The 26643-nt window shown below is 38.4% G+C and overlaps 1 long non-coding RNA gene, 1 pseudogene and 2 gene segments (V, D, J or C); 2 read left to right on the forward strand and 2 right to left on the reverse strand.

The window, feature by feature from the left end:
- Positions 1 to 1313: 1313 nt before the first annotated feature.
- LOC144537440 (uncharacterized) lies at positions 1314 to 11693 on the reverse strand. The gene is made up of 2 exons (XR_013503856.1): positions 11640 to 11693; positions 1314 to 2000 (listed from the first exon to the last, which is right to left on the reverse strand). It is a non-coding gene; the product is annotated as an uncharacterized LOC144537440 (long non-coding RNA).
- Positions 11694 to 19485: 7792 nt separating this feature from the next.
- Positions 19486 to 20092, forward strand: LOC144536895 (immunoglobulin kappa variable 4-1-like). The segment is given in 2 exon segments: positions 19486 to 19614; positions 19722 to 20092. Coding segments are annotated over 2 exon segments (447 nt in total).
- Positions 20093 to 22635: 2543 nt separating this feature from the next.
- On the forward strand, positions 22636 to 23966 carry LOC144536896 (immunoglobulin kappa variable 2-28-like). The segment is given in 2 exon segments: positions 22636 to 22742; positions 22959 to 23966. Coding segments are annotated over 2 exon segments (360 nt in total).
- Positions 23967 to 24059: 93 nt separating this feature from the next.
- LOC144536897 (Ig kappa-b4 chain C region pseudogene) lies at positions 24060 to 26455 on the reverse strand (annotated as a pseudogene). 3 transcript variants are annotated; one of them, XR_013503786.1, is made up of 2 exons: positions 26216 to 26455; positions 24060 to 24564 (listed from the first exon to the last, which is right to left on the reverse strand). The product of XR_013503786.1 is annotated as an Ig kappa-b4 chain C region pseudogene, transcript variant X1 (transcript). The 3 variants fall into 3 exon arrangements; XR_013503787.1 differs by lacking the exon at positions 26216 to 26455 and adding an exon at positions 25854 to 25947; XR_013503788.1 differs by lacking the exon at positions 26216 to 26455 and adding an exon at positions 24800 to 24971.
- Between the last annotated feature and the right edge of the window lie 188 nt (positions 26456 to 26643).

Consider the following 26643-nt stretch of genomic DNA (forward strand, 5'->3'; position numbering starts at 1 on the left):
GGAAAAGCGCCATAACTGATATTGGTTTTGTGGTTCTATTCTACGTGAATTCGTGACGGGTCCTTGTGACTACAGCTGTCAGTCATGGCCGCAGCCGTGCCGAAACCAATCCGGACCTGGTGGGTATTGACAAACGGCGGAGCACGCAGACGATACGCAGACGCTCTGCATACAGTGGAAATCCGGAGTTAAGATGTCTTCTTCAGCGAGCAGCACAGTTACAATGATTAACTGATTCTCAAGCAGCCAGTTTTACCTGCCTGAAGAGGTCGTCCTTCATCACACAAAATTAGGCAGACAAAAAGTTTTTATTTGAAAAAAAAACAAAAAAAAACAGAATCAGCAAACCTCTCAAAGTCAACCACCATCCTAAACACATCAGGCAAACCATCTGCAGCCAATCAAGTCAATCAACATCGTCTTAAAAGCGAAGTTTTGTGGATTTCTGGGACTTGTTCCAGGTAGAGGGAGCAACAAACTTAAACACCTTCTTCCTCCGTTTAGTTCATCAACTAAATCAGAATGCATCATTGATCCCATCAGGGAAATTGTTGAGTTGCTCACAGTCAGATTCAACGTAAAAAACAAGAGTAAGAAAAGAGCGAGTCAATGAGTGTATAAAGTGACATAAACTAACATAGCTACAGTGCAAAGAGCATAAATGTTAAGTAAAAGTAAAGTGAGATAAGGTTTTTTTTTTTTACAAAAAACATTCCAATGTTTATTTATATATGTTTTTTGACATGAAGGGAATTTCATTCACTATATAGTCCACTATAAAATACCCACAATGCACTGCTAATTTGAGTGTACATATGATGTAGCCTACATTTACAATGCAAAAATGATGAAAATGAAAAAGAAGCAGAAATCACAGCGAAAACTGAAAAGGAAAAATGGAGTGGACTTTCATTTCTAAACAGTGGAAATGTAACGTATATATATGGTGGCCGAGACAGTTCAACACAAACACTAAATATATATATATTCAGGGACGTATTAGAAGTATTTTTACATGATGCTGGGCACGCCTGCCTCCGACACACAAACAACGCATCTACTGACGCAAAGTCACGCAGCGATGTGTTTTCAGTGAGTGTCTGGAATCTGGTTTGGACTTTCAGTTCACTATTTAATAAACACTATGTAAGTGCGCAAGTGTGGTTACACTTTTCAAAACTCCACACAGACAACGCCCGCTGCAATATGATATAATGACGAGCCGAAAAGCTGTTAACGTTACACTTCCTCTGAGACAGACACAGGCACAACAGCGTTCTCTATGCCCTGGAGACAGACTGACAGGCTGGAGGTCGTAGGACGAGGCATCTTTATTTCTATAGCACATTTCAGCAACAAGACAACTCAAAACACTTTACATCAAACATTAACGAGCAATTAAAAACTGTCATGAAAGGAATTCAGGCTAAAATAAAAATAAAACATACAAATACAATAGTTAGGCTAAGGTTACAGTGCAGCGTTAGTTAAAACATAATACTAATGATTTAATTGGTTGTGGGGACAGGTTTGGGAGGGGAGATGGAGGTAGGGCTGGGTTTTAATGTTCTAAGGAAAAACTTCTAACTAACTGATTACAAACGTTATAATCAACTACATAAACCAAGGTAAAGACAACCTGCTAATCCATGCTTTTATTAGCTTTCATTATAATAATCCTGCAGGACTACAGAGTAAGTACACATGACTTCTAACCAGACTGTGCACTATGAAGGACAGAGGAACAATATCTCTGTAATCCAGGTTATTTAGCAACACAGAATAAACAGCTGAGTAAATGTAAAATGTATATCGGTCTGATACGACAAAGCTGATCCCAACACTACACACCTCTCTGTCACCAAAGAGTTCAGATCATCTTTTTCTCACAGATCCAGTTCGTCTTATTTTCATAATATCTTTGTGTCCATTTTCCTTGTTGATTGCAGCATGTTGCAGTGTTCATGTAATCGTACTGAGTCAGTCCTGCTGCCCAGAACCTGTCAGACAAATAAAATGTTCTTTTATCAAAACTGAAACTCCTGATTGTTGTTCATTTGAAATGAGCTGTTAAATTTCAATTTTAATATTTATATTTTCTGTGAATAATCAAATGATACATAACTTGTTTAAGATTAAGCTTTGTAAAGCAATGTAATCTCTCTCTCTCTCTCTGTCTCTGTCTCTCTGTCTCTCTCTCTCTCTCTCTCTCTCTCTCTCTCTGTCTCTCTCTCTCTCTGTCTCTCTCTCTCTCTCTCTCTCTCTCTCTCTGTCTCTCTCTCTCTGTCCCTCTCGCTCTCTCTCTCTCTCTCTCTCTCTCCCTCTGTCTCTCTCTCTGTCTCTCTCTCTCTCGCTCTCTCTCTCTCCCTCTCTCTCCCTCTGTTTGTCTCTCTCTCTTTGTTTCTCTCTCTCTGTCTCTCTCTGTCTATGTCTCTCTCTCTGTTTCTCTCTCTGTCTATGTCTCTCTCTCTCTCTCTCTCTCTCTCTCTCTCTCTCTCTCTGTTTCTCTCTCTGTCTGTCCCTCTCTCTCTCTCTCTGTCTCTATCTCTCTCTCTCTCTCTCTCTCTCTCTCTCTCTCTGTCTCTCTATCTCTCTCTCTCTCTCTGGCTCTGTCTCTCTCGCTCTGTCTCTCTCTCCCTCTCTCTCTCTCTCTCTCTGTCTCTCTTCTCTCTCTCTCTCTCCCCCTCTCTCTCTCTCTCTCTCTCTCTCTCTCTCTTTCTCTCTCTCTCTCTCTCTGTCTCTCTCTCTCTCTTTAGTCTCTCTCTCTCTCTCTCTCTCTCTCTCTCTCTCTCTGTCTCTCTCTCTCTCTTTAGTCTCTCTCTCTCTCTCTCTCTCTCTCTCTCTCTCTCCCTCTCTCTCTCTCTCTCTCTCTCTCTCTCTCTCTTTAGTCTCTCTCTCTCTCTTTAGTCTCTCTCTCTCTCTCTCTCTTTTGTCTCTCTCTCTCTCTTTAGTCTCTCTCTCTCTCTCTCTCTCTCTCTCTCTCTCTTTAGTCTCTCTATTTAGTCTCTCTCTCTCTCTCTCTCTCGCTCTCTCTCTCTCTCTCTCTCTCTCTCTCTCTCTCTCTCTCTCTCTCTCTCTCTCTTTATTTGGCTCTACATTGCTAATGATATTCAACAGACTTCATTACACTGTATTTCCCTCCTTCCTGTCATGTGGTTTCATGTCTTTTATTGGACTTGATGCTTCCTCAGATCGCAATGACACTTGCCAGTTAAATGTTACCATAACAAACTAAACTGAGAGCAAATGTAGAGTTTAAACATCAGTCCAATATGACTTGAAGGTACAGCCACATTCAAACAGATCAGCATGAGTATTTATGATGTTGATTTGTCATATTTTCTCACTTACCTCCTCCGTGTGACTGATTATCAGTGTGATCATCTCTGATAGCGTCTGTGCTCTCGTATATTACCACCTCCCTTGCCTCCCTCTGTTCTTTGTTTTCCTGCACAGTTCTGTTGTATCTCACCTTCTTTGACATATCTTGATTGGCATAAATATCTTCGGACATCTTGAGAAACTGTAGCTGCACTTAACTTCACTTACTGCTTACCGTGCTGTGTAGATAGGTTACTCTGCTACTGTTAAACCTTGGTAGATATATATTCAATGATGTAACATCCTCTACTGCTGCTGCTGCCGCCAGTTTATTCTTGAAAAGTAAAGAACATTAAGGAAGTGACAGCACATACCAACTAACCACCCACACACACACACACACACACACACACACACACACACACACACACACACACACACACACACACCCAACCTTATTACTTACTAAATTGATATAATTGAATAAAAACATACTAACTCCAGTCCGGTGGTTTTCTTAACTTCAGCGAGGATAATGCATTGTCCAATCTTTGGATTTATTTTCTGAAACCATTTATAAACTATAAATGCATTTGTGCAAAACTGAAAAATTTATAAAAAGCATTTATTCACAGCTTGCTTAAACGCTTTCACACCCCACACAGCAGTTCAAAACAGGAAATACTGCTTTCACAGTTATTTCTGTTGCCTAAATTAAAACTTTTATGATGTTACAATGACATTTTATGAACTAAAATGGATATCCTGCTTTGGAACAAGTTATTGACCATCAGTCTGTCATCCATAATTAAAACATAACAGACTTCCACTACTGTAGCGCCCAATCCCTAAAAATGATTGCTAAGCCTCTGTCCTGACTGACAGGTCCTAAAGCATCCCCTGCTTTATCATCTGTTTTAAAATAAATGGGACCATAATTTACTAAATGAACATCATGCTGTATTAAATAACACTTGAATCTAGCGATTGAGACCATGAACTCATTATGAAAATGTTTACTGAGGTAATAAATCAAGTGAGAAGTGGGTCACTTTCTCATAGACTTCTATAGAAACAGACTTCTTTCTGGAGCCAGTGGAGTCTCCCCCTGCTGGAAATTACAGAGAATGCAGCTTTAAGGAGCTTCAGCATTGGCTTCACTTTTCAGACCGCGGAAGTTGTATGTTTGTATGTTTCTTCTTATATTATGGAACACTTTGGCCTTGTTGAACCTTTACATTTTTCATTTTAGAGTAACACAGTACAGTTCATTGTCTAACATTTGCCTTTTATGTCGTTTTTTAAGGGAGGGCAACAATAACTATTGGATAAGAAAAGTAGAAGAATATAATAATACATTTATTTTTAATAGTGCTTTACAAAGGTACTCAAATACACTTTAAAAGGTAAAGACAGAAATAATACAATAAACAAAAACAAGATCAGAATAACAATAACAACTAGAAATAAATATTACAAACCCCAATTCCAATGAAGTTGGGACGTTGAGTAAAACGTAAATAAAAACAGAATACAGTTATTTGCAAATCATTTTCAATCTACATTCAATTGAATACACTACAAAGACAAGATATTTAATGATCAAACTGATCAATTTAATGCCTGCAACACGTTCCAAAAAATGTGGGACGGGGCAAGTTTACCAATGTGTTCCATCACCTTTCCATTTTAACAACACTTTTGGGAACTGAGGACACTAATTGTTGAAGCTTTGTAGATGGAATTCTTTCCCATTCTTGCTTGATGTATGATTTCAATTGCTCAACAGTCCAGGGTCTCCGTTGTAGTATTTTGTGCTTCATAATGCGGCACATATTTTCAATGGGAGACAGGTTTGAACTGCAGGCAGGCTGGTCTAGTACCGGCACTCTTTTACTACGATGCCACGCTGTTGTTACATGTGCAGAATGCATTGTTTTACTGAAATAAGCAGGGACAGCCATGAAAAAGATGTTGCTTGGATGACAGCATATCTTGCTCCAAAACCTGTGTCGTGGATATTACACGTTCCTTTGGTGTGGGAGACCCGGGTTCGATTCCCACTGCAATATATCAACCAATGTGTCCCTGAACAAATCACTTAACCCCTAGTTGCTCCAGGAGGTGTGCGACCTCTGACATATATAGCAATTGTAAGTGGTTTTGGATAAAAGTGTCAGCTAAATGACATGTAATGTATGTTCCATTCAGAATTAATGAATTCAGATGTGAAAGTTACCCATGCCATGGGCACTAACACACTCCCATAACATCACAGATGTTGGCTTTTGAATGTTGCATAGATAACAATGTGGATTGTTCTTTTCCTCTTTGGACCGGAGGACATAAGGTCCATGATTTCCACAAACAATTTGAAATGTGGACTCGTCAGACCACAGCACACTTCCACTTTGCGTCAGTCCATATCAGATGAGCTCGGGCCCAGAACTGTGTTAACTGACAAAGGTTTTCGGAAGTGTTCCTGAGCCCACGTGGTAATATCCTTTACATAATGATGTTGGTTTTTAATGTAATGCCACCTGAGGGATCGAAGGTCACGGGCATTTAATGTTGGTTTTCGGCCTTTTGATATTACTGTAGACTTGGAGTTTTAACTATTTAGTTAAATATATTTCTTTCCTTCTTTCAGGATGTTTACTCTGTAAATAATTTGAATATCAACTCAGGTTTTATATCTCATTTGTAAGTGACCGTCTCTATCAGAAATATTTATATCATCAGTTCAACAGCATGAAACAGTTATAATCAATGGTAACTACACAATCAATATCTATGATGTTAATGTGTATAATACAGGAGTTTACTGGTTTTAATCATTTCTCACCTTCAGTTCTGTTCTTCAGCTGCTTTATTTCATCCTGTAACTGACTGTAGTTGTTGTTCAGTTGGTCGTATCTGGTCTGCAGCAAAGTGACTGAAATGTAAGATAAGGTGAGCCTTTATTGAGGACAGAAATACCAACAGTTACCTAAAGAAAGGTAAAAAAAATAATGTAAATTAAGAATTAAAAACTATGAAAGAGCAAATCGACTAAATAATAATAATAAATATCCGGTGAAAACCACAACAAATGAATGAAGAGTCCAGCCAATATCAGAAGATAAAACCCTCCCAGAGTCACTGCAGAAGCTCTGAAACACCTTCTGTTGTTGGCTGCAGGGTTGTTTTAAGTGTGTGGTCCTAAAAAGACAAAATACATCCAGAACATGTTTTATTATGTTTGAAGATTGAACAATAAGAATGACTTACATGGCACCAGATTACAGCACCAAGACACCTGATAATGACCCAGAATTAATGGTGACCAATGGTGGATTGATTGATTAATTGTGAAATATTATAAAGCCACATATAAACTGACATGAACTTCCCTTTTACAACAATCATCAATTGACACTTACTCGCTATATATATGACTCAAATTGCAACATTCAGTCGTTTGGGAATTTGAATGATCAAACCCTTCAGATAAACTTTATAAAAGTATCTTAAAGTAAAGCTGTTTCTGCCTGACTGTAAAATTGAGGAAATAAACATATGTGTGCATAGCTGTATTCACACCTCTCTGACACAGGAACTGTTGTTGGACCAGACACTTATTTTTGTTCTGCCTGTTAGAGGAAGTGAAATAGGTGTGAAGTTGAATGTTTGAGTGAAACAAACAAAACACATGATAGACCCTCTTCTTTACTGACACACAACCAGGGTCTGTGATAATTACCTGATGTTCAGCTGGATGAAATAAAGAATAAGCTCTACTACATGCACAGCTAGTAACACACAGAGAGCAGATCATAGATGCATAACAGAGTAGAGGAACACAGAAAAAAGATGAAGAGATGAGTGACCAATGTTGCAAGACTTCCATGTGTAATAGTTTATACATGTGTTTGTTAATGGCTAGTTAGCTGAAGTGTTGTTGTAACTGAACCTAAAATGATTTCTCTTGTGGCTCTTTTTGTCAGTTACAGCTTCAGGTGCATTACCACCACCCTCTGGACTGGAGTAGTACTGACTCTGACTTGCATGTAGCTCTTGAAAACTGACTGACTGCAATCAGACTAGTGATGTGGCTAACAGAGACTCATACACAGTATGTGGCAAGGTGTTTACAAAAGTATTTCATCTGGATTTAATCCACATATAAGACACTTGAAATGACAAGTGTAAATGAGATGTTGGTTAAGATTTGGGAAATATTCTTATCACGGTAAAGCCAACATTATCTGTGGGTTTAGGGTAGGGTTGGGTATTGAACTCAGTACTTTGTAAGGTACCAACCAGAGTAGGCTGGTACTACCTAGGACCAATTCAGGTAAAATCAATCATTGCCAAATTTCAACCTGAAATTGCGTCCCGAAGTGTGATCTTAGTCCTCTCTGCATGTTTGACAGAGAGCGTGAGGCTCAATTCCGACACAAACACACAGAGCTACAGTAAAGACGGAGCAAAATATGTCTCCTCTGCAGCTTGTTGAAGTTGCAGTGAGTCACGTAAATGCAGATGACGCAGTCTCAAGTGTGGTTACACTTTTTAAAACTCCACACAGACAACACTTGCTGCAATATAATGACGAGCCGTTATAATAACAAGAGTTATCTCAGGAAAATTTACAGATGGAGTAGGTCTAGACCACACTTTATAATACACAAGGACCCAACACGTTCTCCTCCAAGAGCAAGCATTTGGTACAACAGTGGCGTGGAAAAACTTCCTTTTAGGAATAAACCTCAGACAGACCCAGGCTCATTGTGGGCAGCATCTTTAGCTGCCGGTTTGGACACAGAGACACTGATACAGATATACAGATATAGAGAAATATGTTTCATAATTACAGCAGTTGCAATGATGAACAGTGTCAGTTATAGTAACAATAAAGATAGTGGAGCTATGTCTAGAAATAACAGTTGTAGCAGTTCAGGGCATAGTAGGGCATTGCGGGGCATAGTAGGGCATAGCAGGGCATCGCAGTGAGTTGCAGGGCATAGTAGGGCATATCAGGGCATATTTGGTCGTAGGGGGGTGTTGCGGGTATAGTAGGGCACAGCAGGGCATTGAGCAGGACCACGGCGGCAGCTGCAACCATGATTTAGGTGCCACCACAATCCAAGTAAAACTGTGAGGCCAGAAAACATAAGGATTCTGGGAAATAAGCTCCCCAGCGATAAGTGAAAAGCATTTCTGGGAAATGAATGCACGCAGATGGAATGAGAAAGAAGATCAGTGTGTCAAAGGAAGTCCCCCGGCAATCTACACATTATAGCAGCATAACTAAGAGCTGGTCCAAAGTAAACCTGAGCCAGCCCTACAAGGGTAGGTAGATGAATCAGACATCTATGAAGAGAAGCAGTGAAGAGAAGGCTATACACCCTACCCCGCCGGTCTAGGAGAACGCTGCGACTCCTCACTCCCTAACTGTAAGCTTTATCAAATAGCAGAGTTTTAAGTTTACTCTGAAATGTGGAGACGGTGTCTGCCTCCCGAACCCAGACTGGGAGCTGGTTCCACAGGAGAGGAGCCTGATAGCTTAGACTCTGGCTCCCATTCTACTTTTAGAGGCCATAAATCGGTAATGTTACACTCCTTCTTAGACAGACAGGCACAACAGCGTTCTCTATGCCCTGGTGACAGACTGACAGGCTGGAGGTTGAAGGCATCTTTTTTTCTATGGGCACATTTCAGCAACAAGACAATTCAAAACGCTTTACATAAAACATTAAAGACCAATTAAAAACTTTCATGAAAGAGATAGAAAATTAAAAAAGGCTAAAATAGAATAACATACCAATACAAGAATACAAAAGTTACAGTGCAGTATAAGATGTAAATAATAATTTGATTAAATAGGTTATAGGGACTGGTTTGGGAGAGGAGAGGCAGGAGTTTTATTTTGTGTGGAGTGTAAAAAGGATAAATAGGTTTGGAATTATTTTACAACTGAAATTATTTTTTTTTTATTACAAAGGCAAAGTACAGGACAAAGGAACCTTTGCCCCAGACACTGAATTTCAGGTACCGTTTAAAATGTGAACGGTAGCCAGCCCTAGTTACAGGACATGAACTCTGGTCAAGAGATATAACATGAACCTTAATGTATGTTTCACTCTCCTGGTGAAGCTTCTCTCTGGCAGCTGGAAATTAGCAGCTGACTGCAGGTTTATCAAAGGAAACACAGGAACAACTTCTAACTAACTGATTACAAACGTTATAAACAACTATAAGTAAACCAAAGTAAAGGCAACATGCTAATCCATGTTTTTATTTGCATTCATTTAGGGCTGTCAGCATTAACGCGTTAATCGCGATGCGATTAAGGCCCGAGCATAATGCGTTAATTTTTTTTTAATTGTATTAATTGCATGCCGCCATTTATTAATTTATTTTCATTTCACTCGGCTTTGCGTCGTGCCTAACAGGATACTATTTTGCCGTACTTCCTCCTAACACATCCTGCTACTGCAGGAATAGCAACGCGGATTTCGGTGCCTCATTCTGGTGCAACTGCTATGTCTGCACTTCTCTCTGATGCTTTGAAACAGACGTTACAGGCAACAGAAACATCGCTGCACGTGACGCTAGTTAACACTATACCTCGACAGCAGCTAGCGTTAGCCTACCGCTAGCTAGTTAACACTATACCTCGACAGCAGCTAACGTTAGCCTACCGTTAGCTAGTAGCTGGATTACAATGCTGACAGCTAACGTTAAACAGTGTAAATTGTGACTGTATTTCACTGTAGAGGATTCAACACCGGGATGTAGCAGTCTGCAGCTGCCTGTCGGAAAAACACAGATGGTGCGTTCAATGAAACTGGTAATTTACAGCCTCGTGGTGCATTCAAAGTTGTTGTTAAATGCCCTTTTCCCATCTGGTGGTTGTTTTTGTCATTCAACAGCTATTTACTAGTGAAATAAGTTATTGTTATAGTGATTACATTATTATTAAACATTTAATTTTGACGATATGGCCTTAGCAATAAACAAGCTGTTCTTTAATGTTGCCAACTGTTTAATACCCTTAATGGTTCAGGCACCGTTAAGGCACCGGTACCGTTTTAAAAGTTCCAAACCAAACAATTCCCAACACTAATATTGACTCTAGAGCAAAATGTGTGACTAGATTAAATATATAATAAACAAAGACAAATCTTAAAATCAAGTTCATAAAGTCACGTTCTTTGCATTCATTTGATTCCCAATCAAGATCCACTGGTAAGAACGACTTTCCATTGTTAATATGTATTTAAAAACTGTTCTGAAATGCTAAATAATAGAATTTTAATAATGTGATAAAACATGCGATTAATTGCGATTAACTATAGAAATTCAACGATTAATCGCGATTAAGAAAATTTAATCGTTTGACAGCCCTACTTTCATTACAATAATCCTGCAGGACTACAGAGTAAGTACACATGACTTCTAACCAGACTGTGCACTATGGAGGACAGAGGAACAATATCTCTGTAATCCAGGTTATTTAGCAACACAGAATAAACAGCTGAGCAAATGTTAAAGAATTGGTCTGATTTAACAAAGCTGATCCCAACACTACACACCTCTCTGTCATCAAAGAGTTCAGATCATCTTTTTCTCACAGATCCCGTTCTTCGTTTCATTGTATCTACGTTGTGTCAATTTTCCTTGATGATCGCAGCATTTTGCAGCAGACCAGTAACCGTCATTAGAGCGAATCAGTCCTGATGCCCAGAACCTGTCAGACAAATAAAATGCTGTTCTTTTATCAAACAGCTGAAAGTCCTGATTGTTATTAATTTGAAGTAAACTGTTGAAATTCACTTGAAATATTTATATTATCTGTAATTAATGTCATTTTAATAACTCATTTAAGATTCAGTTTTGTAAATCAATGTAATCTGTAACTGCTAATAAAAGAATGAAATTCAGTGCTCCCATATCTCTGTTTTCAGTCATTTAAGGGTTACTACTACTAATATTACTGATACTACTACTAATACTACCGTATCCATGGGACTGATGCTCATACTTAGCGTTGTTCTCATGTTTTCTTAAAGATCTACTATGCAGCATTTCCCTAAAAACTATTTATAGACTAGTACAAAAGTAATCCCTCTCAATCATAACTTATGGTCCACTCAGGCTAGGTCTCTCTCTCTCTCTCTCTCTCTCTCTCTCTCTCTCTCTCTCTCTCTCTCTCTCTCTCTGGAAACCTACCAACTCAGCATATTTCAATGTAAAACATAATTATTTTATTGACAAACATTGACCATGATGGAATTGTGATGAAAACAAAAAACAACTTTAAAATGTCTCACGTTTCTGTCAGCAGTGATCCGTCCACCCATTTCCATTTCCATTCTCCTTCTATCACTATATTATGTAGACCAATCCAGGACTCTCCATCCTTACTCAGCTCAGAGACGAACTCCTAGTAGTTGACAAAAGACAACAATCATTTCTCTGTTCACAGTTCAGCATTTCTGTTGTAGTAAAGTCATCTTGTGACTTCATCAGCCACAACAAACCCAAGAGGGATCCCTCGGTCCACCTCACACTGAGGACTGGACCCAACAGCATGGCAGTAAACACACATTAGTAACGGAGGAAAGTGAAGAAAGACATTTATACTCAGCAGATAAACAGAGAACGCATGAGGAAATGCACATGTTGTACTCATAAGACAAATAACATTTAATTTCCTCAGAATGCATTTTAAAAAGGAAATTTCAACAACAACAACAACAACATTTCAACAGCATTTTCAAAGATTTCAAATTGACATTATGTATATTTACATATTTTGATTAAATGTCTTTTTCTCTAAAATCACTCACTCAAAAACAAACACACTCACCTGTTCCTCTTTGTTGTTTATGACGACCAGATGTGCTCCTCTCTTCTTACAGTCAGCTCTGCCGTCAGACCAAGTCTTCTCCTCTTTAGATTTAAAGTAACAACTGCATCCAAATATCTTCCATCCATCAGGACAGCACTTCTCTTAATGTCAATCATGTTTTAAAGACAGATTTCACATCATTCAGGGTCAAAGTGATAAGACTTGGAATTTTAACTATTTAGTTAAATATATTTCTTATCTCTGTTATGTTTTACTTTCAGGATGTTTACCCTGTAAATAATTTGAATTTTCACTAAGGTTTTATATGTCATTTGTAAGTGACCGTCTCGAACAGAAATATTCACATCATCAGCGAAACAGTTCAACAGCATGGTACAATTATAAAAAACGGTAACTACATAATCAAGATCTATGATGTAAATGTGTATAATACAGGAGTTTAGTGGTTTTAAAATTTACCTTGTCCTGTTTCTGACTGTGATTTACACTCAGTGTTTCGTAACTGCTCTGTAACTGACTGTAGTTGACGGAGATGTCTTGAGATGAACAGCAATAGATACAATGAAGACATCATGAGATTATTTATGCTTTATATGTAGTGTGAAGTTGGATCCTGTGTGTTATGGTTATTTGAAAGACTTTCTTACCTTTCACTTGTTCGTATCTAGCCTGCAGCAAAGTGACTGAAAGATGAATATGAAACGCATAACAAAGTTAACAAACGACCAACAACACCAAATCATTCTGTTTCAAACTAAAGAAAAATATTTAGGACATAAAACGACAGTCATTGTTATGTGCAGAAATGAGCCAAAGCTTGCATGAGTTCTCATTAGTCTGACTTTCCCAAATTCAATATGTCTTTAATACAATTTGCTCTCTTCATGTGTCCACTGACAGTGTTTCCTTGCTGAGTGGTGGTATAAAGAAAACGTCTTGGTAGTCAAGTGTTGTGTTGATAACGTTTCAGCTGAATGTTAACACAGAATGAAGACTGGTTTTTGCCCCCCGTATTTCTTACATTGGAATCATGTTAAGAAAGGATCGCTTAACAGGGGATATGGACAGTAGGAATAATTACAGCAACTAATAACTATTTCAGCATGTATATGGCATGTCAGTAAAAATCTGAACCTTTCCTTTAGAGCCTGAAGCTGATTTAAGTACACCATGGTGTATTGGTTCAGTATTTGTGGCTCAGTAGTTCTGAAGTGTATTTTATCTTACAGTATACGGATAAGAGGATGATTCCAGTCATCATCAGAAAGCAGAGCACTGCCAGACAGAGTGCTGCAGCCCTGAAAGTCTTCCTTTGGACGGCTGGAGGATGCCTCTCAGTGGCTGGTCCTGAAGTGGCAAAGTACACAGAGAGCAAGGTTCATTACAGGGAAACATTTATAAAAGTAATTGTTTGCACATCCCACCTTCTGGCAGGTGCAGGACAAATGAAAAGTACTTAAAGTGAAAAAATGTAATGTCCGCGACACTGCTTTAAACTCCCATATTTAATATAAAGGTGTCTCGTTTCGACCCTACAGGCAAATGGTGAACATATTTGATGAAGGGATATATGTAGGCCTTACATTCAGCTGACCTACCATGTTGCTTCAATTAGTCTGATTAGGTCTGAAAGGCCCAAAAGCCCCACTCATGACTCAATTGAGAGAACATTTTCATACAGGGTTTTAACAAACCTATACATCTCAAAAAGGGCCTTTTTAAAATGCAACATATCCAAAGAAGTACATGATATTACTATGCACAAAAACGGAAAAAAGAAGAAAAAACATTCAGTGGAAGAAACAGTTCCATATATATAATGCTACCCCAAACAATTAAAGAACATTACCCCACACATTCATAAAATCTGCTGCAATATAGTACTTACAGAAACAAACAATTTCTTACAAAACTTTGTTATAAGAATGGTTTTATATCAAATTCTTTATTAATACCATGGGGAGACATTGTATTTAAATAATGAATCCAAAAGGTTTCCCGTTGGAGGAGCCTTTTATATTGGTCTCACCCTCTAGGTGGTTTGTTGACACGCTCCACCCCAATGTATCTGAGGGCACTGACATTATGCCCGGCTAGTTTAAAACGGGCAGCTACAGGGCTGCGCTCATCCCCTGTTCTAATGGTGCTTCTGTGTTCAGTGATTCTGGTCCGTATCGCTCTCCCTGTTTTACCCACATATGCTAAACCACATGGGCAACGAATTAGATAAATAACATATGTGGTGCTACATGTAATGGCACCGTGAATGGATGTTGTCTTGCCAGTGTGTGGATGATTAAAGCTTTTGCATTTATGCGTGTACAAGCACTGGGCGCAACTACCACATTTATAGTTACCATCTGGCATACTAAGAAAGGACATTGTGGGTTGTGGACATATATAATTTTTAACTAAGCGATCTCTTAAGTTAGGGGCACGCTTAAAAACAAGCTTAGGTTTTTTTGAAAAAACTCTCATTAGTTTAGAGTCCGAATCAATAATGTGCCAATATTTGTAGACAGATTCTGACACAAGCGGGGAATATTTTACGCAACATAAAGGGGACTTATTTGGATCTTTAGGGCGCTTTTTTGATCGAAGACACTCCTCTTATGTTGTCTGATCAAAACATTTTTTGGCCGAATCAACCCAGTCTTGTTTATAGCCTCTATTGAGGAATCTTTTTGTCAAGTCTACAGCCTGTGTTGAGTAAGATGTATTGTTGCTGCATATTCTACGCACACGGTGAAACTGACTGATTGGAAGACTTTTGACCAAAGGCCATCCCCATGTAATATAGTATTGCGATCCGTGGGCTTGCGAAACAAATCAGTTTTTATGGTCGTCATTACAGGTAAACAACATGAGTCTTCGTTATCAAAGTTCCTATTATGTCCCTGTAAGAATAACCTTTTACTCAGCAGATTCATTGCTTTGATCTGTGGTTGGTAACCTTTTAGTCAGACCCCTCAGGTTCACTTCAGGTGAGAACGCAATCCGACCCAAATACAGGAAGTAAACCACAAACAGAGCATTTACTAGCCTGCAGCTTCAATCTTGCACACAATTTATAGACGTATATATGATTTAAGGGATGATAACTTTCAGATCCATAAGCTGTTCTGAACCCACATCGCTGGTCGTCTGCGTGACATCATCAGTCTGAGTGTCATCATCAGTCTGTGTGACATTATCAACACTATAGCAAAGCCAGGAAACCCAAGACGTTATAAATGTGGTGTTGCTCCATTATTTCCGAGACCAGAAGTGTCAGCAGGTTTCACTCAGATATTCTGTCCAATAAACAAGCGACCGTTTCCACCATGTGACATTTGTTAACAGTGTTTGGTGCCTTTGACAAAGTGCAGTGTGAATGCAAACCGAACCAAATAAAAAATGCAACAATGCTGCAACGTCACCCCTGAATCTGGTGTCTGTTGAGTCTGCGGAAGTATAGGTGTGAAAGCGCCCTTAAAGAAAATATTAAACCTCTTAGGTAAAAAGATTATTACACTAAAGTAAAACAAAAATAAACTCATCTGAAATGTTGAGTTGTAATGGGCCACTGAATTGCAGAACTGACGCAATAAAAAAGCTGCCTTATAGTGACTTTCCTCTCTCTCTTTAGTCTCTCTCTCTCTCTCTCTCTCTCTCTCTCTCTCTCTCTCTCTCTTTATTTGGCTCTACATTGCTAATGATATTCAACAGACTTCATCACACTGTATTTCCCTCCTTCCTGTCATGTGGTTTCATGTCTTTACTGGACTTGATGCTTCCTCAGATCTCAGAAATGACACTTGTCAGTTAAATGTTACCATAACCAAACACATTGGGCATCATTTCTTAATAAAATATGCATCTCAACACTGGAAAATGAGTCTTCTAACCAGAGAGCTCTGATACTTTTAGCAGAACATAAGAAAAATAACTACAGGAAAGAGCTGCAAAACACAAGGTTTCCATGCTGTACATGTACATCTATAGAGACAAACATAGATGGGCGGGCAGTTTCCTTGGGATTTGACTGCTGAGAGTCACAAACTAAACTGAAAGCAAATGTAGAGTTTACACATTAGTCCAACATGACTTGAAGGTACAGCCACATTCAAACAGATCAGCATGAGTATTTATGATATTGATTTATCATAATGTGTCACTTACCTCCTCCGTCTGACTGATTATCAGTGTGATCATCTCTGATAGCGTCTGTGCTCTCGTATATTACCACCTCCCTTTCCTCCCACTCTTCTTTGTCTTCCTGCACAGTTCTCTTGTATCTCACCTTCTTTGACATATCTGGTTTGGCATAAATATCTTAATATCTATATAGTTTTTTTAAGGGAGGGCAACAATAACTATTGGATAAGAAAAGTAGAAGAATATAATAATACATTTATTTTTAATAGTGCTTTACAAAGGTACTCAAATGCTCAAAGACTTCTTTCTGGAGCCAGTGGAGTCTCCCCCTGCTGGAAATTACAGAGAATGCAGCTTTAAGGAGCTTCAGCATTGGCTTCACTTTTCAGACCCAGAAGTTGCCGCTTGGTCTGTATGTATATGTTTCTTCTTATATTATAGAACACTTTGGCCTTGTTGTACTTTTACATTTCTCATTTTAGAGTAACACAGTACAGTTCATTGTCTGATATTTGTCTTTGTTATATTTTTTTAAGGGAGGGCAACAAGAATTATTGGATAAGAGAAGAATATAATAATAATAATAATAATAATAATAATAATAATGCATTTATTTTATATAGCGCTTTAAAAAGGTACTCAAAAGGCACTTTACAAGAAAAGACAGAAATAATATAATAATACAATAATAAGATCAGAATAACAACAACAATAACAACTAGAGATAAATATTACAAACCCCAATTCCAATGAAGTTGGGACGTTGTGTAAAACATAAATAAAAACAGAACACAATAATTTGCAAATCATTTTCAACCTATATTCAATTGAATACACTATGAAGACAAGATATTTAATGATCACACTGATAAATTGAATGCCTGCAACACATTCCAAAGATATTGGGACGTGGCAAGTTTAGCAATGTGTTGCATCATCTTTCCATTTTAACAACACTTAATAAGTGTTTGGGAACTGAGGACACTAATTGTTGAAGCTTTGTAGATGGAATTCTTTCCCATTCTTGCTTGATGTATGATTTCAATTGCTCAACAGTCCGGCGTCTCCGTTGTAGTATTTTGTGCTTCATAATGCGCCACACATTTTCAATGGGAGACAGGTTTGAACTGCAGGCAGGCCGGTCTAGTACCGGCACTCTTTTACTACAAAGCCACGCTGTTGTAACGTGCCGAATGTGGCTTAGCATTGTCTTCCGGAAATAAGCAGGGACATCCCTGAAAAAGATGTTGCTTGGATGACAGCATATCTTGCTCCAAAACCTGCATGTGGTGATGGTGCAGTGGATATTACAAATTCCTTTGATGTGAAAGAGCTGGGTTTGATTCCCACTGTAGTATATCAACCAATGTATCCCTGAGCAAGTCACTTAACCCCTAGTTGCTCCAGAGGTGTGCAACCTCTGACATATATAGCAATTGTAAGTCGCTTTGGATAAAAGTGTCAGCTAAATGACATGTAATGTATGTTCCATTCAGCATTAATGAATTCAGATGTGCAAGTTACCCATGCCATGGGCAATAACACACCCCCATACCATCACAGATGTTGGCTTTTGAATGTTGCACAGATAACAATGTGGATTGTCCTTTTCCTCTTTGGACCGGAGGACATAAGGTGCATGATTTCCACAAACAATTTGAAATGTGGACTCGTCAGACCACAGCACACTTCCACTTTGCTTCAGTCCATCTCAGATGAGCTCGGGCCCAGAACTGTGTTAACTGACAAGGGTTTTCTGAAGTGTACCTGAGCCCATGTGGTAATATCCTTTACATAATGGCCTTTTGATATTACTGTTGATGATGAAATCCCTAAATTCCTTACAATTGTATGTTGAGAAACATTTTTCTTAAACTGTTGGACTATGTGCTCATAGAGTTTTTCAATAAGTGGTGAACCTTGCCCTATCCTTGTTTGTGAAAGACTGAGCCTTTTGAGGATGCTCCTTTTAAACCCAATCATGACACTCACCTGTTTCTATGTATCATGTTCACCTGTTTTTTTTTTAGCATTCCACAGCTTTCCCAGTCTTATGTTGCCCCTGTCCCAGCTTTTTAGGAATGTGTTGCAGGCATCAAATTCAAAATGAGGGAATATTTGCAAAGAAATTAAGTTTATCAGTTTGAAAATGAAATATCTTGTCTTTGTAGTGTATTCAATTGAATATAGGTTGAAAAGGAATTGCAAATCATTGTATTGTGTTTTTTTTTAAATAAATCTTAGTCAACGTCCCAACTTCATTGGAATTGGGTTTTTTATTTTAGTCATTTTGTGTTTTGGTGAACAAATGTATTTAATGACTGTAACCAAATGTGTGGAGTATGTAAATCAGTTACATTTAAATTATTTCCTTTTCTCATCTCTTTATTTGTCTTTTTAGTTCTTCAGCAGAAACAGAATGTAAATATTTCCAGAGTTTGAACTGGAGATCACTCATTTTATTTCTCTCTACGCTGACGATATCATGCTTTTTATTTCAGATTTAAAAAATATGTTTTAGATTTTTGTAGTTGTATCAAAATATTCATCTTTTGGTTGCAGCAGAGAAGGCTACTTGCTCTCCTGATTGTCCTCAGATTGGTTGATATTTCTCTTACTCTAAACATTTCACCTCCCTCTCTGAGCTCAGTAACCGTGACAGACAGGCATCACTGCTGAACCATGACAACAGATGGGTTTCAGTACTAAAGATAAAAAGTTATAACTGTCATTCTTTTAGTTCAGTACACATCTACAAGCAACATTAATTTATCTTTCAGTAAAATGAATTAAATTAATGAATGTAAAGCATGCATCCAGCCAAATGTAAATAATTATCATGAACTCAATTTTATTGAAGATTATGATAAATAAAAAAATTATTTGTTCAAATGTGTCCCACAGTGATGCTGTTTGTGTGGAAGTGAATTAGTTGGAGTGCACAAAATATTCTGGACAGAAGTTTGTCCTTCAAACTCAAACCAAATCCACATTAAAATGCTCCCTGACACATTATGAATCAATCCTCTGATAAAGTGATTGATCCGTAGAGAAACAGCATCCTCAGAGTAATCCAAGTCCCTGTTGGAGTCAGTCCGAGCATTTCCATAGAGAGCCACTTTGCATCAGCAGCACCATGCTCCAGTGCTCTGGGAGAGTTTATAGTCCTGAGAGTTGAACACTGGATGACTGACAGCTGTCCTTCATGACAACAGAAGCCCCAGAAATCCTCCTCATCAAAAACATGACTCTGATCTCCGTCCTCATCTGGACTCTCCTCTGCTGCTGCTTCACAGGTAAAGTCCAGAGAATCAAACTCCTCTCCTCTATGAACATCCGTCCCTCTGAAATGAAGCCGACTAAACCGTGATGCTGCTTTATGTTTTTGTCTCTGTATCCTCAGAGTCCAGAGGTCAGGTCACAGTGACTCAGCCTGGAGCAGTGAGCTCTGCTCGGGGAGCCTCCGTCTCCATCAGCTGTAGGACCAGTGAAGATGTTGCCGTAGCAACCGATTCAAGTTGGGGTCCGAATGTTGGAAAAAAATTTGTTTACTGGTACCAACAGAGAGATGGAGAAGCTCCTAAACCACTCATTTACTTTGTTAATGAGCGAGCATCAGGGATTTCAGGTCGTTTTTCAGGCAGTGGATCAAACTCTGACTTCACTCTGACCATCAGTGGAGTTGAGGCTGAAGATGCAGCAGTTTATTACTGTCAGAGTTATCATTGGATCAACAGTAAGGATGTGTTCACACAGTGAAAAAGCGTCGTACAAAAACCCCCCTCAGTCAGACTGAACAGAAACTGAACTGACTGCTGCAGCTGGAAGCTAATGCAGAGACTGATACAGTTCACTGAAGACACACACACACACACACACACACACACACACACATAGCTTTAATTGTGGTTAAGGTCAAACAGTCCACCTCAACAACCTGAAAGTTTCCTCAAATGAAGAGAACAGTTCCAGTGAAGAAGCCCAATCAGAACATTCAAATCACAACAACAGCAGAGTCAGCTCCACTGATGTACAGACACTAACCAAAATCACTGTATATATATATATATATATATATAACATCAACATCCACACAACACATTGACATATCTCAGGACACTGAAGCTCCATATCTGCAAAACAACAAATGTTTTCTGTGGCAGAAACACTGACGCTGTCATAAACATAATGTAATCTGGGACACAATTCATACAGAACACGTCACTGAACAAACTGTCCTTTCATACTTGATACTTATAAACCCATCAAAAGCGTTGATGGGTCTCTAATATAGAACGATAGTCTTTTGGACAAATGAAAGTATTTTGATTTAAACAAGTAACAAGTTTGAGGCCTTTATTCATTGGTTCACTTTCATTAACAAGACCCTTCTGGGCAGATCACCACCTTACTTATGTCACCTGCTGCAGCCAAAGTCCATCACATACAATACCTGGTCCTCACGTCATATTCAATGAAGCATTCACTAATCTAACTCTGCCTCTGGTCTCACATCTTTTCAATCTGCTGCCGCTCACTACTGGAAAGCTCTGCAAAAGATTCTTAAACAGGACAAACTCATTTCCATTTCATCTTTTAAAACCACCATCTCATCCTTGTTCACGACATATGCAGTTGCTTTTCCACATAATTTCCCAGCTAAAGATTTGTAAGGTTTCTCCTTTTCTTATTCACCCATGTACCTGTGCACTTCTCTCGTTTCATGTGTTGACTGCTGTCTGTTGTATTTAAACTGTATGTCTAATATATTTTACTCCCTAGCCCTCCTTCCCTTCCCCTAAGTGGCTTTGTGAGACCACCATTGTAAATAAGAACCTGCTCTTAATGACTTGCCTGTAACAAAGTTTAAATGAAAATGTTCCTCTGAGATTTGTCATCGTTACAGTAAAATTGTAGGTTGATATACTGCATTTACTGCATATTTTTAATAGGATTTATAATATTCACACCTGATTTTACTGCCACAATGACATGTGAAGAGACATGGCCCAAACATTTTTCAGAGGTATACAAGTCCCACTTCAATTTAGTGCTTGTTATTCCCTATAAATTGTAGCCTCAGAGGAGGAACAGTTATCGGGTTAAATGCATAACTTCTATTTAAAACAGCCAGGAAGAAAGTCTAAAATATTAAAAGATAAAGGAAAGGCATGTAAGAAAAATGTTTGAATTAACGGAAAGCAAATGATTAATGAATAAAGTGCTGTGTAAACACTTGTTAGTTTGAATACTTTATTTTTGACAGTGTAAAACCTTTATATGCTGTTAGATATTGTAAATATGTTTTTTCACATTAAAATAAAACTTAAAGTCTTACATTTTCATTATAAAATGTAGAATTTGCTTGATGGGCCACCAAATAGTGTATCTACTGTACACTTCACTATTTTATCTTGAGCATTACCATCAAGAAAAAGGCCTCTGCTCACTGATTTAAAACTCTTAAACATTGTTATGTTCCAGGAAGAGTAGAAAACTGCCTGTCATCATGTGTTTTCCCTTTGGTTTTTTCTTTCTCTTCCCCATCCTGTTTTCCCTCCAGGTGAGAACGCTGATTACTTTCCACCTGTGCAGCAGGTAAAGCAGGATTGGTTCCTTCAGGCTCGTCCAATCAGCAGTCAAGGCAGTCAATAAAAGGAGCACACCTGAGAAGAGTTTAGTCTCTCTGATCTCTGATCTCTTTGCTGGTTGACCTGTGGCAGTTTTGTTAAAACTTCAACCTTGTCTGTAGTTGGAGGTTGAGGACTTTAGGTTAGTTGGGGTACCCTAAACATTTTATAAGTGGCTTTAACTGTGGATAGATACACCAGGTTTAGTGGTCGGTGTATATAAATAATAAATAAATACTTTAATGTTCACTTCTATGACTCTGTCACTCATTTTCAATTGTCGTTTTCTGAACATCAAAGGCGACGTAACAAACATGTTTGAGTACAGCTATGATGTTTGGACATTATGTCATCATGTTGTCGGGTGTGAGTCCCAAAACAAGCTCCACTATCAATTACATCAGCATGTTGACATCAAATTATTTACAATATACAACATAGAAATCTGAGGTATCAGCTTCATGTCAGTTAATGTGGATGCAACCCAATACGTCAACACGGAGAACCAACATAATGTGAAAACAGCTGGTAGAGATCATTTATTTCTTGATGCCAGTAGACTCTTTGTAAGAGATCTGAGGCAGCAGTGAGGAGGAAACAGCGTGACATGTTGAGGACAGCTACAGTTCACTGACTCTGTGTTTGCATATGTGTCCTGCCTCTCTGCTCCCAGCCGTTAAGAGGCCAGTGTTGATCAGTGGCTGTCCAGGCCTTTCAGAGACACTGACCCGCCAGCAGCACAATGATGATGTCACTGACTCTACTGCTGGCCACATTGGGGCTATTCGTTCAGGGTGAGAGTCTTTTCTGAAAACTTTGCTTCAGGATGCAACCAGGTTCACCACAATGATGTTCTGCTATGATGGAGAAACACTGGAACAAGCAGCATTTACCTTCTTCCATCTATTCTCCATGTTAAAGAAATGACACTCTTCTGTTTGGATGTTGATCATCTTTCTCTAAGCTGGATTTGTCTCAATAACCCTTCTAAATCTTTTTCATGTTTTCAGGTTCATCAGGACAAATCATCCTGACTCAGTCTCCTGGATCTCAGTCTGTTGTTCCAGGACAGACTGTCTCTATCAGATGTAAAACCAGTTCAAATGTGTATAGCTACCTCCACTGGTACCTTCAGAAATCTGGAGAAGCTCCTAAACTCCTGATTTATTTAGCTACAACCCGTCAGTCTGGAGTTTCAGATCGTTTTACTGGAAGTGGTTCTGGGACTGACTTCACTCTGACCATCAGAGGAGTCGAGGCTAAAGATTCAGGAGTTTACTACTGTCAGCAGGGTTACAGCACACCGTTCACACAGTGATACAACGTCATACAAAAACCTCCCTCAGCTGGAGAGGAACTGATCTGACTCAACAGCTGCACTGGAACTAAAACAACAGAAGCTTTGACTAAACTAAAATATATTTAATAATAATTGACTTTAAACATTTTAACACTAAATATACTTTATCTAACTAGAAGTTATACTGTCATTTATTTAATTAAAACAGGGTTTGAAAACACATGAACAATAAAACTGCATATATTATTTACTTATTTTATATCTTACTACTTTTCATAGAAACTCAAACATACTCATTGTTGAAATAAATTACAAAATGTGATTTATTTCATGTTGTATAATCAGTAATCATGTCTATGACATATTTTAGTCATGTGTAGTTATTTTCTTTTGTCTTCTCTTTACTTGTAATGTAAATATTTCCAGAGATTGAACTGCAGATCACACTCATTTTATTTCTCTCTATGCTGAAGATGTCATGATGTTGTAGTTTGTTTAAATAGTAATGAATGTTCTTTAAAGACACTTAAAGCAAATAACATATCACAGTCCTTACTATTAACACACTTCAGTCATGAGAGATGATTGGATGATTTATCATTGAAATATTCTGACCATGAGTTTTGTTCCAAAGGTTTATCATTATAGACATTGTTTTATATAATCCCATACTGTCTTTCTACAGTCACCATGGAGAAATTAAAACATGTTTGTTGGATCAGTTTGTCTTCAGGATTTCATAAAGTCAGTGACAACATTAAGAAAAGATGTAATAAGACACTTTGATAATAATTAACAGGAAAACAACAGATTTTATGAATACGTCTTTATTATCTGGAAACACTGAAATAATACTGAAACATTGCAACAAGCTGGTAAATATGTCTGTTGAAACAGGTGAAATGAAAGCCAGAGCTAGTTGCAGAGTGCAGACTGAGAGCAGTGTCAGAGTAAAACCAGTAGCAGAGTCCCTGACAGTGAGTCAGCTCAGGACTGGGAACACTGGTCTCTCCTCAGTGTCTCTGAGAGTGGAGTCTGGGAGCCCTGGGTGGCCTCACAGGTCACAGAGCCCACCTTCTCCCACTGGTCTGCAGGGAGCCTCAGGGTGCTGCTCCAGCTGTATTTGCCGTCCTTCTTCAGCACCCCGGGGCTCCTGCTCTCCTCCCAGCTGCTGCTGCTGCTGCTGCCGTCCACCTTCCAGGCCAGACTCCAGTCTGAGGGGAAGCCCTTGTTGGCCAGGCACATGAGCGTGGCCTTCCCCTGCTGCAGCTCTTCACTGGAGGGGGGCAGCACCGTCAGGGTGGGGCGCACATCACCTATAGAGCAGAGTTAAAAAATATTCTACGTAAGTCAAAACGCCCCAAACGACGAAATAAGCAACAAAAATGTTGAAAAAAATGCCATAAATCAAATACAGCAACTTAAACGTGGAAAGAGTATAATATGTCTAAAAAAGTGTCAAAGATGTCCCAAAGAACGAAGAAAAGGTGGAATAAAAAAAAATCAATGCAACAAAAAATGCTTAAATGTTCAGTTAGAGACGCACATCACCTAGGAGACACCAATCAGCTTAGAACGGTATTTCCCAAATCGGGTTAGGGGTACTAGGGGTACGAGACATTTAAAACAAAACTGTTAAAACAAAAGTATCAGTTATGCATAATCCCTAAAATTATTATACTATGAATGATGAATGAAATTAGTGATGGATTCAGTGTTTTTCAGTTATAAGGTTATTGTTTAGTAAATCCAACACTGATGTTGCAGTGTTGTACTAACTCTGTATATAGCCGTTTTTCTACCAAAAAAGCTTTGTGCTGGTCAGTGGGTACTTGGCTGAAAAGAGATTTCAAAGAGGGTTCATTACTGAAACCAGTTAGAGAACAACTGGCTTAGAGGACAGGGAGCACACAGCTGTCAATCAAACACCAGCAACTCAGACACCTTTACTGTGTGAGAGAGGGTTATCTTTCCTTTAAGGAGTCTCTGTCAGATGGTTGTTCTGCTCCACCAGTCACTCACTCACACATTGTTTCACTTCCCTTTAACAAACCTCTCATGCATATCAGCACAGAAAGAGTCCTCATATGACCCGAAATACATCAAACTGCATTGGACATAAAAGAGATACCAGAGCAAATCTTTTTCTTTTATACTATTTGAAGAAAACAATACAATACAGTTTGAATACTTATTCCGTCATCTATGATTTTGTTCAAAGTCCAGGTACATTTATACAAAAATGTTTACTGTCTGAACTCTCAGAAAGGCAAAAGGTAATCAGATCCACTTTTAAAGGACATTATTAGCTAAAAACAACTGACGACCATGTTTTAAATGTTCATACGACAGATTTAAAAGTCTCAGAAAACTGTCAAAGTTATTTCAAACTGAGGTAAGAAGACAATCAGAGAAATGATGAGATCAGATATTTCAGCTTCATTCTCACTGTTTTAAACAATTTAGGAGAAATGAAGAATCAAACTGAGTCTGTAAAGTGATGTATATCAGTCCAATGGGAGTTTACATCTACTGCAAATGTTCAGACACTGAAATCAAACCTTTAGCTGATGATACGATATTCAATATTTGAGCAGAAACTTACTTCCAACATCCAGTCTGGTTCCTCCACCAAAAGTCCACCACAGTGATACGAACTGACTGAGTCGTCGTACAAAAACCTCTCACTGTAGAGAGACACGGCTCTCTGACTTTGTCTGACAAAACCTAATCTTCAAGTCCTCAAGTTTCTGTCGTCTAAAATCTGATTACAAGATTTCTCCTGCCAATCAAACACTTACAGTGTTTTCATTCGTCATTTAAATATCAAATAAAAAACTGTACTTTGATTGTTGGTAGAATAATGTTGAAAAATTATATAAAAATGATCTTTTAGAGAGTTAGATGTCTGAAGAAGACAAAAACATTGCTCATGAATTAATGAAATACATCAAAAATTGAACTTACATCCAACATCCAGTCTGGTTCCTCCACCGAACGTGTACCACAGTGATACAAACTGATTGAGCCGTCGTACAAAAACCTCTCACTGTAGAGAGACACGGCTCTCTGACTTTGAACACAACAAACTCAACAAACACACTTCCTGTTTTTTTAAGCATTAACTATTTCACATTATATGCATTAAACACTTTGAAAATTGTTCTTAATTAATCACATATTTATAGATTTATTGTTACATTTGTCTGAAAGTACAATTGATCCCTGCAACAATAAATGAAACCAGACAGAAAACGTTTTAGAAAGTAACATATCCACAATTAGTGTTGAATCCACATTAAAATGCTCCCTGACACATTATGAATCAATCCTCTGATAAAGTGATTGATCCGTAGAGAAACAGCATCCTCAGAGTAATCCAAGTCCCTGTTGGA

This window comes from Sander vitreus, chromosome 22 (assembly GCF_031162955.1).
Source record: "Sander vitreus isolate 19-12246 chromosome 22, sanVit1, whole genome shotgun sequence".
Lineage (NCBI taxonomy): Eukaryota > Metazoa > Chordata > Actinopteri > Perciformes > Percidae > Sander > Sander vitreus.